At 42.9% G+C, this 15,123-nt stretch overlaps 1 protein-coding gene across 1 annotated transcript; it reads right to left on the bottom strand.

Moving 5' to 3' along the window:
* Window positions 1-3,140: 3,140 nt before the first annotated feature.
* Window positions 3,141-13,944, bottom strand: KIFBP (kinesin family binding protein). Its single transcript, XM_083503292.1, has 7 exons — window positions 13,458-13,944; window positions 11,444-11,542; window positions 8,709-8,788; window positions 8,445-8,628; window positions 7,784-7,868; window positions 6,229-6,338; window positions 3,141-4,558 (listed from the first exon to the last, which is right to left on the bottom strand). Exons 1-7 carry the CDS (start codon window positions 13,842-13,844, stop codon window positions 3,680-3,682), a joined length of 1,824 nt encoding a protein of 607 aa, XP_083359418.1. The 5' UTR covers window positions 13,845-13,944; the 3' UTR covers window positions 3,141-3,679.
* Window positions 13,945-15,123: the final 1,179 nt, after the last annotated feature.

The raw sequence follows: 15,123 nt of genomic DNA, 5'->3' as shown, positions 1-15,123 counted from the left end.
ACCATCTACAAAGGCAGCACCCTGTAGATTACATATCTTGTCCCAAGCTTAGGGCTCTCGGTGGCTTGCTAAACAATTTGCAATTGTACAACGGAAGAGAACAAAGAGCAACCTCTCTCGATGTTCCACAGAATGTCCCGAATAGCCAGACCCTTAAGCAGCTGCCCACAGCAACCCAGCTGGCCTTTGTGATGTGATCAGTCTCTCACTAGGACAAGAGGAGGCGGCGTAAGCTCTCAGCAACGGTTGCTCTGTGGGCGCTGCCTGGCAACTCTTCCCCCTTTCCTGATAAGAGCTAAAAATGGCAAAACATAAATTTGCCTAGTTCATGAAAAAGTATTCCAGACTGCATCAAACAAATAACAGACCCTTCTAATTCCAGAGTAACTGTTTATGGTACTTGACCTATCATTGAAGAATTCCACAGTGCATCAGTCAGAGATTGTAGCAGCACCAGCAGGAGCACAGAGGGGAGAGGGGGTTTGTAGGCAAGCTAAATCAAATATATAGTTTTCCCAATTATACCTCACTGCCTTGTTACAACCAATATTTACCCACGGTGAGCTTGCAATTAACTTAGTTTTAGCATCCTGCTGCTATGGTGTTCTCTTGAATAGTTATTTTTTTCAAATGGTTAATGTACTGCGTACAAGAGGGACAGATGAATGGAAGTGTAATGTGATCTTCAAATCTACCCATAGCTCTCTCACCCTCATCAAGATGCAAGGAACACTGAAGATGGCAGCCCTTGCTCCCCCCCCCCCATTCTATTTCCCTAAGGGTACTGTATTTAGTAACACAAAAAATGAGTTGCTGGCAGAACTGCGAAATCAAAAACATCTAGCCCAAGCTGCAGCAAACATGTTGCTCATTCTTGTCTTGTGGTGGGCTTGTGGTGACTTGCATGCAGGTGAATGGAACCCCTTTGCTGCTGCTTTGCTCCTCTTGTGCAAAGAGCTGAACAAGCCAGGATTCAGCTCCTAACCAGGAACCCAGATAGGATCCAGGAAGTTACAGGCAACTTACCTTAGCATCTGTGCTGGAAAGCTAAAGGAAAGCACTGTAAAGGCCGAATTACTAAGGGTATAGAACAGGTCTTACCGAAGCAGAACCAGCTTGGCTTCCGCAAGAGTAAACCTTGTTCCTTGAGTGCCAACAAACATTGTCACAAGTTGATCCATTAGATATTGTGTACTTAAAGATTGTCAAAAAGCTGCTGATGAAGTACCTCACCAAAAACTCCTGAGTAAGCTTAACAGTCATGAAGTAAGAGGACAGGCCCTCTTAAGGATCAATGACCAGTTAAGAAACAGGAAGCAGAGAGCAGGAATAAATGGGACTCTTCTCCTAATGCAGGGTTTGGGGAAAGTGGAGTCCCTAAATGATTAGTAATGGGTGGTACCTGTGCTTTTTTATTTAATTATTTTATTTAATTATCTAGAAGTCAGGGTGAGCAGTGAGGTGGCCAAATTGCTTTGGATGTTTAAAGGTGATTGAAAAGATCTCCAAAGGGAGCTCTCCAAACTGGGTGAATGATAGTAAAATAGTAGGTGTATTTTAGTGTAAGTGATGCTCACTGGGGCAAAAACAAACAAAACACAAACCAACAAACCCCAAACTTCATATATAAGCTAATGGGAGTCTCAGCTGCTGTTGACTGACCAGGAACAAGACCTTGGGGTTGCAGAGGACAGCTTGATGGAGATGTTGACTCGCATGTGCAGCAGCTGTGAAAATGGCAAAGTCCATATAAGGCAGCATTAGGAAAGAGGTTGAAAATGTAACTGCCAATGTCATTAGGCCGCTAGACAAATCTATGGTGTGACCACACTGGGAATATTATGTACAGTTCTGGTCAGACTTCAAAAGAGACATTGTAGAGCTGGGAAATATTCAGGAAAGAACCAGAAATGATCAAGGGACTGGAGCAATTCTCCAATGAGGAAAGATTACATTTGGGGCTTTTTAGTCTGGAAAATTCTTTGCTTCTTGGGAGAAAAGCCATGACAAACCTAGAGAGCATCTTAAAAAGCAGAGACATCACCTTGCCAACAAAGGTCCATATAGTTAAAGCTATGGTTTTCCCAGTAGTGATGTATGGAAGTGAGAGCTGGACCATAAAGAAGGCTGATCACCGAAGAATTGATGCTTTTGAATTATGGTGCTGGAGGAGACTCTTGAGAGTCCCATGGACTGCAAGAAGATCAAACACATCCATTCTGAAGGAAATCAGCCACCTCATGAGAAGAGAAGACTTCCTGGAAAAGACCCTGATGTTGGGAAAGATGGAGGGCACAAGGAGAAGGGGACGACAGAGGACGAGATGGTTGGATAGTGTTCTAGAAGCTACCAGCATGAGTTTGACCAAACTGCGGGAGGCAGTGGAAGACAGGAGTGCCTGGCGTGCTCTGGTCCATGGGGTCACGAAGAGTCGGACACGACTAAACAGCAACAAAGTCTGGAAAATGGCAAGTATGTGGGTGGGAGAGAACATGACAGAAGTGTTTAAAGGTATGCATGGTTTGGAGAAAGCGGGTAAGAAAATGTTTTTCTCCCTCTCTCATAACACTAGAATTCATGGGTGTCCGATGGAGCTCCATGTTGGAAGATTCAGGACAGACAAAATTAAGTACTCCTTCACATAAGAGGCATAGGCAAATTCATGGAGGAGTGGCTGCTAGCCATGATGCTTAGATTCTAACTTCACTGCTGGAGGCAGCATGCCTCTGAATACCAGTTTCTGGGGATCACAAGCAGAAGAATGCTGTTGTATTCATGTCTTACATGGTAGTTTCCCAGAGGTATCTGACTGGCCACTGTGAGAATAGGATGGTGGGCATTTCTTAATTTTCACCTCTCCCTTTCAAAAACCACTATTAATAAGAGAATATGTCATTGAACATAGATGTGAGCTGCCAGAGAATTTTTGCTTTTATTGTCTTTAAATGTTCAACTCTGGTCCTTACAGATGGGAATATGAACTTCAGTTGTAGGACGGGACTAACCAGAGTCCTGGCCTATGGTTTGGTAATAGCTGGAATGTATTTAAGACTCAGGCTGTAACTTGTGGAGAAAAACTGGAACAGGTTTCTACTGCTAAACAGGTCACAACACACACACAAAATGACGGCAAGAGAATGTGCAATCAGGCATGTTTGTTTATTGATCCTATTTAACAGGATTCAAAAGGAGGACAGCTAACATATACAAAAATAAATATGACACCATTAAATTAGAGATATGTTACGGTTTTTTCCAGGGACTGTTAATGAGGAAAATAAATTCCACCTACCTAAGTCTCTATTTTGTGGGGATGGATTGGGCTGTAAATACAATGTACTCAAAAAGTTCCCTTTTGGAAGAAACAGTTGGGAGAGCAGCACTACAGTTGGAAACTGGACCACGTAGTGGAAGGAGAAAAATAAGGCAGGAAGGTGCGCATGTCAGTACGGAGCAAGCAATACAGAGCACCAGTTGACCATTCACTGTATACTTAATATTGAAGTGTGGGAGAATTACTACACTTGACAGTTTTCCATTTTATACGGGTTCTATGCTGCCTGTCACAGTGGGAGCACACAACAGATGTCGGATGACTACAAGGCAACTGCCATAAGGGAAACTGCCTCTTTGGACAGCGATTGTGTTAATATTGCACATTTCCACGGGAGGAAGGAGTTTAAGTGAAAGTAGAAAGCTTGGCTCTTAGCCTTTCCATTCTTGTTGGGAGAAGCCCAACCATCTCTCTACTGAGCTCTAGCTCAGTTTCAATGGCCTGGACGGCATCTGTGTGCTTCTCGCAGTAGTCTACCAAAAACGAGTAATATTCCAACGAGGTCTGCATGTTCTCCAACTGTTTCTTGCCATCCGAAGTAATAAGCTTGCCATAAAGGCGGGCAATATGGAACTTGGCCACCATTGCAGGGCGCAGGACATCCTCCTCTAGGGTCTCGGGGAAAATCTTATCAGGGTTCCTCAATGAATCCAAAAAGAGTTCATAGTATTTCATGGCCATCTGAGCAAGAGAATTTATTTTCTTTATTGTGTGGGAGTCAAGTTCCTCTAGCTTATTTCCAATGGCCACTTTTAAATCCATCATCTCGTAATAGGTGTCAGCTAATTCAAACTGAAGCTGCCTACTGAGCAGAAGGTAATACTGAGGGTTTAAGCCAGCATATATGGGCTCCAGCATATCTATCCTGCGCTTGTGCATCTTGCAACGCCTCTCATAATCTTCTTCAAAGAATGCCAGCACCTTGAACAAGGCACTGTGATCCTGAAGAATTTCAATGTGGTCAGTGACATACCCATCTACCTGAAAGAAATCTTTTGCTTCATTGACATAATTCTGACCCACTAAGAAGACTTCTCTGGCTTCTTTGAAGTCTAGTGGAAACACACAGCTCACTTTTTCTTCCATGGCCAAAATAGAGTCACACAGATCACTAGTTCCAAACAGAACAGCCTTCTTCCTGTCCTCTTCCTTCTCATCCTCCTCTTTCTTCTGCTGGGCTTTAAGCTCCGACTGCCTGTCTGGATCCAGCTCCCCAATGTTGTCCTAAAACAAGAACGCAGTGTGAAATACTTCTCCACGAGATGTCAAAAAACTAGATACCGCCAATTTGATAAATTAATCACATTCACAGTAGCGACTTCTGTTACTCCTATGTTTGCATGACAGAAAAATACATGTTTTGGATTTCTAGAAATTATTTAGTACTTCCATATATGATTCTTATTTATTTTGATAATTCAATGGAAACACAAGCTGAGCTTATAGCAGCAACTTAGTGGAGGAGGCATGTTTTCAACAATTCTCCAAGCAGTAACTCTGAGATATTTCCTTGACTTCATTTAAGTATTTCACAGCAAGTGGTTGTCATTCTTGAAATTTTCGTTAAACCACTCCCAATATATCTGACATCTTGTAGGGTTCTCTTTTTCCTTTCGTATCCATTGTTAGTACTACAGTGGAGCCTCGGGTTGCGGACGTAATCCGTGACAGAGGCACATCCGCAACCCGCAGCGTTCGCATCCTGAAGCACTGTGTCTGTGCCGGCGCGATTTGGCACTTCTCCACATGCGTGAGTGGTGAAACCTGGAAGTAACCCGTTCCAGTACTTCTGGGTTTCCTGTGGTCCTCAACTCGAAAACACGTTATCTGAAGCAGCTGTAACATAGAGGAGGAGGGAGGAGTTTGGATTTGATACCCCGCCTTTCACTCCCTTTAAGGAGTCTCAAAGCGGCTAACATTCTCCTTTCCCTTCCTCCCCCACAACAAACACTCTGTGAGGTGAGTGAGGCTGAGAGACTTCAGAGAAGTGTGACTGGCCCAAGGTCACCCAGCAGCTGGATATGGAGGAGCGGGGATGCGAACCCGGTTCACCAGATTACGAGTCCACCACTCTTAACCACTACACCACACTGGCTCACACTGTAACATGAGGTATGACTGTACTGTGCTATCAGACAGTAGGAACTGCTTTCCCGAATTGAAAATCTCAACAGCTTACGTATGCTGCTAATATTTTACTGTTATCTTAATGGTGTTTTGTGATTCATAATGATATTTTCTTTTCTTTTTTTAATTGCTTTGGGGTCACTTGGGACAAAAAGCAGTATATAAGCATCACAACAATTTAAGGAAAAACTAACAAGGCAGTGGAAATTACACAGCTGATTTTTTAAAAGATGAGATGCTGACATCTTCACAGCCACTGGGACATATGGGAATACCTGCCTGCTTGCCTATCTCAGCTGCTAAATAGCCACTCTGACAGGACAATAATAGGCAAGTAGAAAATTACCGAAGAAGTTGAAGTGTAAAACTGTGTAAACACAGAGTATGCACCAATGGCAGACTAGCTTTAACAAAGAAAACTATGCTTTCTTGATTAGGTAATGTATCTAGCTCCTACTGAAACCATTTGGATGCTATCAGTAAAACAATCAAGGCCCATGATGCAATTAAGGTGATATGGTCAAAACTGGCAAACACAAGATTAAGTGTTCTACTGACCAAGCAGAATATTGCTTGAAGGTTTAAAAATTAAGCAGAGAGTCCAGCACTTAACTGATTTTGGTTCCTATCTCTGTACACACAACAACCTTGTGAATTACACTTACTATAGCCTTGAGTCTCAGCACCACTAGCAGCTGTTGCGACTACTGTGTTTAGTTACTCCTGCAAATGTTAAAAAGGTTATTTGCGCTCCGTTTCTTGATTACCTCGAGCAATTTCCTGGCTCCCTGCAACAAGTTCAAGCAGTACTTAATCCAACACCTTGCAATTTCAGCTCTTCTCTGTCGAAGGTCTTGCTGATCTTGTTCTGTTTCATCTGGTTTAAAATATTACAATATTCATTAGGCTAGGTGACAAGTTAGATTTTGAAAAGCCATCTCCGGTGGGGGGGGGGGGAGGGATAAGTTAGCCACTTAAAATTACCTGAAGGACTACACAGAATTCAAGTAACTAATACTACTGGAATCTATTAAATGGTTATAAGGAGGAAGGTTTAACTTTTGGTCATAATATTTTCTAATCCTGAAGCTTTTCCATACTGTAACCGGGATCAAACAGCTTCAAGATACTTCTACTGGAAATGGAGGGAGACATTTAATTTCAGGAAAACAGGGTGTAAAGAACATCTTAGAACACAGTTTTCATAACATAGTTAAAATAGTTTAAGCATTTCTAGCATTAACAATCCTAAAAAGTAAAAAAATGAAACAGCGAGGTATACTACCAATACAACTTATAGCAGGTTATAGGCAGCTGCAAAAATATAAGAAGTGGGACACCTGGAATGTTGATAATACATGTGAAAAGGATCGAAGGGTCTTAGTAAACAAGCTTAACAGGAGTCAACAGTGTGATGCAGTAGTAAAAAAAGCGAATGCTATTCTAGGCTGCATCAATAGAAGTCTAGTGTTCCTTTCAAGGGAAGTCATAGTACCACTCTGTTCTTCCCTGGTCAAACCACACCTGGGGTACTGTGTCCACGTCTGGGCACCACAATTTAAGAAGGATATTGACAAGCTGGAACATCTGGAGAGGAAGGCAGCCAAGATGATCAAGGTTCTGGAAACCAGGCTTTATGAGGAATGGTTGAGGGAATTGGGTATGTTTAACCACGTAAAGAAGAGATTTAGAGATATGATAGCCATCTTCAATATCTAAAGGGCTGTAACATGGAAGATGGAGCAAGCTTGTTTTCTTCTACTGTGGAGGGCAGGACCCAAACCAATGGATTCAAGTTACAAGAAAGAAGATACTGACTAAACATCAGGAAGGACTTTCTGAGAGTAAGAGCTGTTTGACAGTGGAACGGACTCCCACAAGAGGTGGTGGACTCTGCTTCCTTATAGGTTTTTAAGGACAGGGTGGATGGCCATCTGTCATGCATGATCTAGTTGAGATTCTTGCATTGCAGGAGGCTGGGCTAGGTGAGTCTTGGGGTCCCTTTCAACTCTACAATTCTATGAACAGAGGAAAACTGTACATCTTCTCTCCCTCTCTAAAGTTGACATATCAAAAGCTATTTCCTCGGCACCACCACTATGTTCCAAGTCTGCACCGTTAAGTTTCAAAGCTGTACAAGCCCATTAGAGAAGTGTAGCCTTGCTGAAGGGCACCTCTTCACCCTCTCACATTGCAACTTCTTCCCCCAGTCCCACAAAATCAATGCAGCACTGAAACGGACAGCAAGCAGAGAATTCAACATTTTTGCTAACCCATATAACTCAAAGCCACTACAGTGAGGATTAAAAGGAGATGACTTACTGTCCTCTGCAGATGGCACCTGTCCAGCTTGGCCAAAGATGACACTGGCAGCGGCTAAACAATGCCTGGACTCCATGAAACATTGCTGTAAGGAGAAGACATGGTGGCGTTTGTTCCTGGCACGCAGTAAGATATTTTTCTCTTAATATTTAAGAATGAAATAATTCAGTTGCCCAATTGTTTGCCCAAATGTGTGATCTTTGAAGGATCTGGGGATATAATCTGGCAATGCTGTATAGTAAGAAAGCTGAGGACAAACATGTAAAGGTCTTCTAAGGAGTCTCCCCACTCTCACATACACACTCATATCATAACAAATTTGAGGAATAAATTCCTCTAATGCACTTCTCCTGAAACAAGACCCTTTTGCTATTCATGTTTTTGGCTGTGAGTTTGACATCTGTAAATGCCAACAAAGCTAGGAAAGAACATTGACTTACAAAATGAATGAGGCAAGTTAGTCATGACTTTCAGTCCCATGGATTTCAAAGGGAACTTAAGTGCAATTAACTTAGTGTGGAAGATTATGCAACCCAATGCCTGCCAATAAGACTCATACCACAGATAACAATAGCTTTTTGAAAGCTGGTCAAATAGCAACTCTGACATTGGTAGCACCTTAACAAATTAGGTACACTGAAGAAAACATTGAAGTGACTACCTTTGTGAGATAATACTGAGACAAAGTAGCTGCATTGAGAGCCCATTCTACTGGATAGTAGCCACTATATTCAAGCTGCCGTTTAAGGGTGGTGTGGCAATACTGTGCAGCCTTCTCAATCATCTCCAGGTGCTGGTAGACTTGGGCCAGATAATATAACGTATGAGTATAGACTTTCTCAAATCTGGGGAAACAGAGGGTTTAGATTTAATTTTAAGACAGAAACACCCCTCCCAATCTCTGACTTTACAATTCAACATATACCTTTTTGATCTTTCTTGGTCAGTAAGTTTCTCTTCTTCATCCATAAAATGTTCACTGGAATCAAGCGGGGGATTCCCATTCTGCAAAACATAACATATACGAACTTAATAAATACATACAGTGGATTTGTGCTCTCTACAGGCTGCACTTTGGTACTGCAGAGAATATTAAGTTAAGATGCATCCAGAAATATGTTCTTATTGCACAAGACATCTAAGTATCAAGACATCCAACCAGAAGACATATCTCTTTCTTAAAAATCCGTTCTTCCCTATTGTGTTGTAGAACCTGTAATCGTGCATCTCTAACTGCACATTCTTCTAAAAACCTGTTCTATCCTCTTGAACAGTTACTTCTTCTGAACTCTGCAGCACTGACAGAAAGACTGTGATGCTTTTAAACAAGACTTTCAGTAAATGTAACAATATAGGAAAAAAGAAAGTTTACCTCAATGAACAAACCAGAAACTCTGTAAGAATATGCATTCAGAAATTTTTGCTTTATGTGCTACTCACTGCACTCAAGACAAAAGTGGTTGCAACTAGGTACAAGACATCACACAGAGGTAAAAACAACACAAGAGAAATATATCCCACTGAACGAACAGCATATTTAATATTGAGATCCAGTTATTAGTTCAAGCTCTTGAACAACTCTAGAGCAGTAGTCACATGTCCCTGTTATAAATTTATTTCTCAAGCTTAATTTGCAGCTGTTTTTATTCTCTTTGCAAATCACTAAGGCAGCTTCTTTTTTCTGCTTGGGAACTGGCGGGATAGTGGCAGACGCCATTTTGAGTTAGCCCCAGCTCTACGCCAATTAAAATGGGGCTAACAGAGATAGAGGAGTTTGCAAAATCAGGGAGAGGGCAGCAACTGGCCCCCAAATACCCCTTTTTAATGTTTCACCACATTTCTACCTTTAATAAGTCACTTTGAGGGCATAATTGCTGAAAAGCAAGATAAAATTTTTAATAACAATAAATAAGACCCATATGTATAGTTAACAAATCCAACAAAAGGTTTCTGGAAATATGTTCTGAATACAAATCTGGTTCCTCTAGCTCCATTTCATTTTAGGTCTTTCTGGAGCTGCAAACCCTTCCATCGTTATAGGTGTGATTAACAAGTCTGGACTCCCACGATTTCTTTTGCCACCACTACCTGACTACTACCTCACCTCTTCGGCAGGGAGAACTGCAAGCGCTTTCAAGTGAAACTCAGACCAGGGCAGCTGCCTACAATCACCTTTATCTATCTCCCTGTCACTGAGTTGCAGCATTCAACCTGTCAATTCATCAATCGTTTTGTTGCCCTATGTCTGCGTGTGTAGCATAAACCACTGGCCAAGCACAGAGGAACACCTGCTCCTTGCACTGTCAAAGTATCTGGTTAAATAACAGGTTCGGAATTAAGAAGCTTTATTAAGATCAGGGACAGAGAAAAATGGGGGAGGGGAGAGACAGTTTCATAAAGAAATAAAAGCAGCTTCCTCTCTAAATAACCTATGACATACAATATCACAATGGTATCTTAAATGCACTTGCAAGGGGGAAAGGTCACCCATCATATTTGGAAGAAGGCAATAATTCTTATTTTCAACCAAGTAAAACTAAGGGAAATGAGTTGACAGGGCATGAGACATTTAATCTCAAATCAAGGATGATCAAGTGGGACTGGACACACCTCCCAAGGCAGGGTTTTGACACTAGGGAGATGACAGGTTTAGCATGAACATAAACCAGCACCCAGGAAGTTGAGCCACTGGTACCTAGATTCAACAATCCAGGAAGAATACTCTAAATGTGACAGGTAGGTTGTTAAGAAACAGAGGAACTACACTGGATTAAACAAGAAGGCAGGCATGTTCTTCTCAGGCCTTTCTCCAAAGCATCATCATCTCTAGTCAAAAGCAAATTCAGCAAAATAAGACAAGAGCGTAAATATGAAACAAGTGAAATATTTTCAGCATCACTTTTTAGAATTTGCCAAAGTGCAGCACTCCACTGGTTTCATAGAAGCCATGTCGGAGAATGAACAAACACTGGAAATGCAGAAAGGCCGTGCAGTGCATAAATAGCGCCCCCGAGGGTATAACAAAGGTTCCATTGTGCTAATGCTATGGCACAGCAGAGTCAACAACTTAGAAGGCTGCTTGTTATGCATAAGGAGTTTAGCTTGTTATAAGTCCTCCTGAAATATAGAAAAGCTCTTTTTTAGAAAACTAATTCTGCACTGCATTTTAGCCATATAGCAATAAGTCAAAGTGTTTTTAGAATTTTCCAGTTATTATAGCTAATAATGGAAGTATCCCTAAGCTGTTTTATAGATGCTTTATGTGGTTACAGAGGGATGAAAGCACAGCTGCCATTGTGAGTTGACACTGATTTTCTAGTCAGCTGTTTGCACAGAACACTCTGCATAAATGCCAACCATTTTGAATCTATCTAAAAATGATATCTGAACAGTAGATATATTTTTCACTTAGTACTATAATCATCTTTCAGAATTCAGGCATGAAAACTCCTGACAACACATATATTGTATCAAAATGTCTCATTTTATAACATGAGAAAACAGGCCTCTCAACTTGCAAAACTCAGTAACAATTAATCCAGAAAGCCTGTTTATTATTTAATGATTGCAACTCATTGATATTAGAACTTGCAATTTTTATTATGCCTTGAGGTGCCACCACATTACAGAAACATAAGACATGCTCATACAACACATTACCTCTTTCATGTACTGATTATATAAAGCCTCTGCAGATTCCAAGTAAGTCTGAGCTGTTTTAATGTTATCTCTTTCTGACCACAGGATGCCCAGGTTATTCTACAAAAGAAGAGGGAAATTGAAACATTTTTTTGTAAAGCTATGAATGGCACAAATCCACCATCACTTAATAGGGAAGAGGGGTCACCCCCTTACATATTATACAAGAACCAGACTTACACTATACTTATTCTGCCTTAAAGACACATACTGGGGAGCCAGGCCAGGGATGTGCAGCACATTACCTCAATATAAGCTATCCTTTCCAGTGCCTAATATTTATTTCTTGAATTTTGTATCCTGACATTCCTCCTAAAGGAGCCCAGGATGGGAAACATGCAAGCAATAAAACAATTAGTATGAACATGTAAGAAACAGAAGAAGCTTCAAGCTAGTCCAAAAGGTTACAATTCTAAAACTCAAATCATTTTATTATTGGTCACTGGGAGCCACAGTGGTCTAGTTCTAACACCATTGTAGTTTGCGAACAAAAGCCATCTGGACTAAATGTCATCATTCCTTCCTTGCTACTGCAGCCGTGTACGCCCCATACATTTAAACCTCATGCCTTTCCCCAAATAATTCTGGGAATTGTCGTTTACCTCTCACAGAACTACCATTCCTAGCACCCTTAACAAATTACTGTTGGAAGAATTTTTGGGGGAAGCCTTAAACATGCTGTGTACACACAGCCTGATACTGGCACACAAATTATTTTGATCCACAGACTCTCTTGGGTGGAGTTACTCAGCTCTCAAACTGCAATAGTAAATAATCACTGTGAGCCCATGAACTGCAAATTTGTTTTTCATTTCTTGAAGTAACAGTGTTACTGCCTTGCAAACCAATATTCCAGAGGATGGTCTGCCATCACCACCAGCTCAACCCTCCTTTAATACTTTGCACCGCAGCACTGCATTTCTCCAATCTGACACATGCCACCCCCTTGCACTAAAACATGAAGAATAGACACATGGCTGCAGCAGCAACAAAACACAGAAAGCCTTCTGGATTTCCAACTCTGATATGCAGTTTCAACAATACTTCTATAGAATGGGTAACAGTTCAAAGGTTAGTCTTACAAAAAGGCAAAACAATGAGAAGAGTGGGGAGGAAACAACTTCATTCATTGATGGATTAAAAAAGTGTGGACAGTTAATGTTTGTTATGTAACATTCCACACATCTTTGGGGGGCATCATCCAATACTTCAATAAGAGTTCCAAAGTGCCAAATCAAATAACTTGGATCTTGAGATCCTGTGAGTTAAGTTACTGACAAAAATCTCTGCTCAAAGAAAAGGAGAGAAGGAAAGAATATTTTTTGCTGATTTCCCCTTTCCTTCCCCCCTTCTAATAATGGAGGAACACCGGAAGTGTGGGAAGAGGTGCAGGAGGATGAGAGAACCAGCAAACGTTGCCTGCTCTCTTCCGCTAGCCATTAGATCCGACTTTGGATCCAAGCCAACATATTATTCGTCTTAGATGCCTATTATGCATCGACTAGATTTCATAATGAGGAGAGATGCCGCAGAATCGATTAGGCTAACAAAACTAAAAACACAGCCCTTTCCGTAAGGAAAACTGCACACGTCAGGAAAGCTCATTCTCCCCAGTTGATTTCTGACTTCCAAATGATGCCATCTCCCAGGACAAACGGTGACTGCCCAGGCCCAAGAAAACCTTTGCTGTTAAGACGGGTGGGCGATGAATGTACACATTGCGCCACGTGCCCGGGCTGATGTTTAAATGCCCCGGCAAGTATGCGGCACTCTGAGGTTTAGGAACCTGCATTATCCCAAACAGCGCGAGCGACGCAAAGAGGTTTGACGCGCGTGTGCTTGGGGGGGGGGGCACACGTTCATGCACCGTTTCTTATCCACCGCTCCTCGCAGTTGTGGGTCTGAGCCCCCTTTTGGGGTGAGCTATTGCGAGGGGGGGGGGAGCGACCAACGACCCCTTCCTTCCTTGCCCCACCTGGGCCTGGATGTAGAGGGAGACGCACTCCCGGGAGAGGCGGTGAGGCTCCAGCAGCTGCGCGCACTTCACCAGGTGCTCCTCGCCGGCCGAGTACTCCTGCGTGTCGGTGTGGTTCACCCCGAGCTCGTACTCCACGGCGGCCAGCGCCACGGCGCGCTGCCGCTCCCGCTCGTCGGCCCCGGCCGCGCCTCCGCCGGCGCCTCCCGGGCTGCCTTCCGCCTCCTCGGAGCCCAGCTGCTGCTTGATGCCTTCCAGCAGCTCCCGGGCGCTGTACTTGGAGCGGTACGGCTCCGTCTCCGGGTCTTTCTTGGACTCCACGTAGGAGAGGTTGACGGCGCTGCGGAACTTCTCGCACAGGGAGGCCCACTCGGCGGGGGTCGCCATCTTCCCACTGAACGGGCTGCTGCGCTTTCCTCGCTCGTCTTTCGCCTCCTCCACTCGCGCTCTCTCCCCCGATCAGTTGGCTTTATGCCCGCCCAGAACCCTCCCGAAGGGTAGTCCGCATGCGCGTCAACCTCGTTCCCTCAGTTAAAATGGAGGCGCGGGGAGCGGGTGACGTCACAGGCGGCCGAGGGACGGAGGAGAAGCGAGCAGAGGCCGCGGTGGGCGCCAAGGGCCACGCGCGCGAAAAGCACGCGGCTGCAGAGGAAATTGGGCTCAAGCGTAGTTTTGTGATTATCTCCGTGAGGGAGAATAGGGACCTCCCAGTAACTCCTGGCACCCTACAAGCTATCGCTTTGGAAGGATAATTTGCGCGGGGGGGGGGGGGGAGCCACGACTGTTGTTTAAAGTATCCTTAAGGGGTGTCACGACACTCTGTCGTCTTTGGTTGAGTACTGGATCTAAAGATGATTTTTCATAGCCCAGAGATTTACAGTGGCTCCTAACTTGGAACACAAAACCCTCAAGAAGAGGGGAGGGAACCCAGGAGAATCCCCATGGTTTAATATTTAAATATAAAATATTTATCAGACTGGTCAATAAACTTGGGAAGGATTTTTTCCCCACACTCGAATGTTGTGATTTTGCAATCTTGTGTTGCTTTATTTACTGATCAATGGCACTTCCCTTCTTATACTCCTCTGTATGATGCATTTTCATGCTTTTAGAGGGCTTTGGGCAAAAAAGCAGTACATAGTAGTAGTAGTAGTAATAATAATAATAATAATAATAATAATAATAATAATAATAATAGTGTATTATTAATGTGTATTGTTGTTATTTTATTACCTACCCTTCACCAGCAGGTCCCAAAATGGGTTACAACAGTCTAAAACCAAACATCAAAACATTAAAAGCCACCCACACCCAGTGTGGCTGGGGAAACCCAGCCAGATGGGCAGGGTATAAATAATAAATTATTATATTATTTAAAAATATGTGCAGCTAATAGCTTGTTCTGGAGTTTAGTGATATAAATGTGCCTTTTGTGGGCTGTTGGGTGAACCAAGGCTACAATTTTCAATGCTCTTTCAGATTCACAGGGTTGTGATAATGGGATTGGCTGAGTGGGTGGGTTGCATTGCATTGCACTGCAGCCTACCTCTCCCACTCTCAACACTAGGTGTCCACCACAGCTTGTGCTGCTTACCAAACCCACCTACAACCGTGACCCACAACAACCCTTCCCCTCACCAACCCCACACACTTATCCATTAGACCA

This window comes from Podarcis liolepis, assembly GCF_965112155.1.
Source record: "Podarcis liolepis genome assembly, chromosome: 5".
In the NCBI taxonomy this organism is placed as follows: Eukaryota; Metazoa; Chordata; class Lepidosauria; order Squamata; family Lacertidae; genus Podarcis; species Podarcis liolepis.
The sequence above is the reverse complement of the archived record's forward strand: the minus strand, read 5'-3'. Positions and strand labels throughout refer to the sequence as shown.

Excerpts from the sequence above, each read along its gene's own strand:
- KIFBP (XM_083503292.1), bottom strand. The coding sequence starts at position 13,844 with ATGGCGACCCCCGCCGAGTGGGCCTCCCTGTGCGAGAAGTTCCGCAGC. Across the intron at positions 8,629-8,708 it reads GACCAAGAAAGATCAAAAAG|ATTTGAGAAAGTCTATACTC; the intron begins GTATATGTTGAA and ends CTGTTTCCCCAG. Across the intron at positions 7,869-8,444 it reads CTCAGTATTATCTCACAAAG|CAATGTTTCATGGAGTCCAG; the intron begins GTAGTCACTTCA and ends TTCTCCTTACAG.